General features: G+C 39.0%; 1 protein-coding gene across 1 annotated transcript; it reads left to right on the top strand.

Annotated features, from left to right (window-relative positions):
* The first annotated feature begins 260 nt into the window (after positions 1 to 260).
* On the top strand, positions 261 to 3,055 carry LOC117917797 (cytochrome P450 709B2-like). Its single transcript, XM_034834183.1, has 5 exons — positions 261 to 566; positions 1,298 to 1,521; positions 1,629 to 1,879; positions 1,965 to 2,349; positions 2,443 to 3,055. The coding sequence occupies exons 1-5, from the start codon at positions 281 to 283 to the stop codon at positions 2,872 to 2,874; spliced, it is 1,578 nt and encodes a 525-aa protein (XP_034690074.1). The 5' UTR covers positions 261 to 280; the 3' UTR covers positions 2,875 to 3,055.
* The last annotated feature ends 290 nt before the right edge of the window (positions 3,056 to 3,345 follow it).

The following is a 3,345-nucleotide window of genomic DNA, read 5'->3' on the forward strand; positions in this document are numbered from 1 at the left end:
GATCTGGCACTCTTTACTGCAAGAGCCCACCAGTAGTTAAATGATTGTGATAGCAAGAGGATCTGAAGAAGACAGGAGCTTCATCCATGCCTAAATTTACTCTTTTTTTGAATGATAAGTGTGCTGTCTCCGGCCCCATCAGCTACATCAGCACTGACCTCATTGTCTAAGTGCCCCTCCCTACGTGGAAGCATTCACTGCTCGATCACCCAATATTTATATGACCCATTCATGGCAGCATGACTTTGCACTGTCTTCTCTCGGTCTCTAACTCTCTGCTATGTACGTAGAGATGGGCTGTCTAGCCATTGCCTTGGTTTCTTTCACGGTTATTTTTATTTCCATAATTTGGCAGATTTGCAGGATTCTGTTTTGGAGGCCTTACGTAGTGACTAAATGCTTTCGGAAACAAGGAATCAGAGGGCCTCCTTACTCACTCCTTTCGGGCTCTCTGCATGAAATCGAGAGGCTGAAGAATGCTGCAAGAGGGAGAGTTCTGGAAACAAGTTCAAATGATATTATTCAGAGGGTTGTTCCTCACTACCATAGATGGTCCTTAGACTATGGTTTGTTTCTCTCCCTTTACATGTCGTTGTCATTAACTAGGATCATGTTAAATCAGTTCATGGACATTTTTGTTGAGCAAACGAAGCTATGATACCACTTGTTTAGTATGTGAAAACCCTTGATATTATTTATTGGACCAACATAAGTTTCAATAGACATATTAACGAAAGAATACAAAAATAAAACAAATTACATATAAAGGTACACGAGGTTTAACGTGGTTCGACCAAACATGCCTATCTTCACAAATAAAAGATAACTTTCCATTAAATAATAAAAAATATTATAGGAAATAAAAATAAATACAACTAGATGTCCCGAAACATTACACATTTCTTTGTTTTTTGTTTCTCCATCTTAGCTCACAGACTCTTTTGCTCCATTAAGTATTTCTCACTCTTCCCGATCACATCTACGCCTTAGTAAACCTTCTTACTCCAAATGTTTTTCGCTCTTCTTTACATCTCTATCCAGGCATGTATACTTATTTTATAAAAAAAATATATTCCAAAATTTTAGACACGTTAGAACATTTTTCTCAGTTTTTGCAATATGACTGATACTGCCACTCAGCATTAATGCTTTTGAAGTTTCACTTTCTTTGTGTGTGTTCCCGATGTGCTTGTCTTTAGCATGGTCCTCTTGCTTGCAGAATTATGACAGAAGCCACAACGATCTGTTACTGAACTTACTCTATGATCTGTGGTTGTATCATGTTCTTATGCCACAGGAGATACGTTTCTGTATTGGTTTGGAACACAGCCAAGGATCTGCATTTCTGATCCAGAACTGGCCAAACACATTCTATCAAACAAATTTGGTTGCTTCATTAAACCTATGACAAGGCCTCTGCTAGAAAAAATGGCAGGGAGGGGACTAGGCCTGGTTAATGGAGCTGACTGGGTTAAACACAGAAGGATCACCAGTCCTGCCTTCACCTCAGGCAAGCTCAAGGTCTCAAACTCTCTAACCCTTCCACTTTACTCCCATGCTGAATATTAATGTGTTTATTGTGCCTCTTTTTCTTATATGTTTGGGCCATGGCCTTTTTGGATAGGAAGGTTATGATGAAGAGGATGACAGAATGTACATTATCCATGCTTCATGAGTGGAAAAATCAGAGTTTGGTAGCTCATAACCAATGCAAGATGATAGAAGTGAATGGAGAATTCAGGAAGTTAACAGCTGATATAATTGCCCAGACTGCTTTTGGCACTAGCTATGTCCAAGGGAGGGAGGTCTTCGAGGCACAAAGAGAACTCCGCCAGTGTTGCAGAGCTTCCATTGCAGATATTCTGATCCCTTGGAGCCTGTAATTACCTTACTCCATGCCTTTTCTTTTTTCTAGTATTCTACAACTCCTGGTCAAGTTCTCAGTAATTTCTTTTTCTCTGAAGATACCTTCCTACCCCAGAAAATCTTGGTATATGGAAGACAGAGAGGAGACTGAACAAGGCATTGAGGTCAATCATAGAGAGCAGATTGAATTCCCAGGTTTCCAGAAGCTCAGATTCAGTCCATGGAGATAATCTACTCGGGCTGATGATCGGAGAATCGGAAGCTGCTAAAACAAAACCAGGCCTCAAGTTGAGTATGAATGAGATCATAGAAGAATGCAAAATGTTCTTCTTTGCAGGGCAAGATACCACTTCCACTTTGCTAAGTTGGACTGTGTTCCTGTTAAGCTCACACCAAGAATGGCAGGACCGCCTCAGGCAAGAGGTGTTGAAGGAATGTGGGATGGGAATTCCTGATTCAGACATGCTGGCCAAGTTGAAACTGGTAATGACATGTTTACAACTAGTATATCTTTAATTCTAATTCTTTTCAAACAACAGAAAAGGACTGAATTTGATAGAAAATATTTGTTTTCAGGTGAACATGGTTTTATTGGAAGTTCTGAGACTGTATAGCCCAGTGATAACAACATTCAGGAAAGCATCCAAAGACATAAAATTTGGGGACCTGATAATCCCAAGAGATACATGCATATCAATTCCAGTAGTGAAGATACATCGGATGGAGAAATACTGGGGAGAAGATGCAAATGAGTTCAATCCTTTGAGGTTCTCTAATGGAGTCTCTGAAGCTGCAAAACACCCAAATGCACTAATTGCCTTTGGAATGGGCCCAAGAGCTTGTATTGGTAAAAAATTTGCAATGTTGGAGGCAAAAATAGTGATTGTCTTGATGCTTCAGAGGTTTTCTTTTTTCCTCTCCCCTGACTATAAACACACACCAATGGAAAACCTCACTCTTCAGCCACAATGTGGCATCCCAATTCTGATGGAACCTTTGCTCTTATAAGATAGATTCCGCTGTTGTTTTATTATCCATAGCTTCATCAAATCTAAGGACTGATGTGGGTTAATATAATCTTATCATACTAGCTTCTGAATTTTCCCTAAGTGTATTAGCCCAGTGGTGGTCTTGAGGCTCACAGTACTCCAATCAAACAAAATGAAAGTTCTTCTTTGGGATCATTTAACTTTGCTATCTTTCTCTTTTTTCTTTCTTTTTCTTTTTGTTTTCTAATATGAAAGTTGTTTTCAGTTTTAAAGCAGAGGGAATGAAATGGGGAAACCCAAATGGGGTGATTTCATGTCTGAGAGATCAAACTGAGAAATGCAAACAATCTAGTTTTGATGCAAGAGGTTCAATCTCAAAACATTGTGAACAAGCATCTGTTTATCAGCCCAACTTGGAATAAATTATGGTTTAATAGAAATGTTACCGAAATTGACTAGAATATGAATTAATATTGTGTTAGTAAATGTG

The sequence above is a fragment of the Vitis riparia genome, chromosome 7 (genome assembly GCF_004353265.1).
Source record: "Vitis riparia cultivar Riparia Gloire de Montpellier isolate 1030 chromosome 7, EGFV_Vit.rip_1.0, whole genome shotgun sequence".
Classification (NCBI taxonomy): Eukaryota; Viridiplantae; Streptophyta; class Magnoliopsida; order Vitales; family Vitaceae; genus Vitis; species Vitis riparia.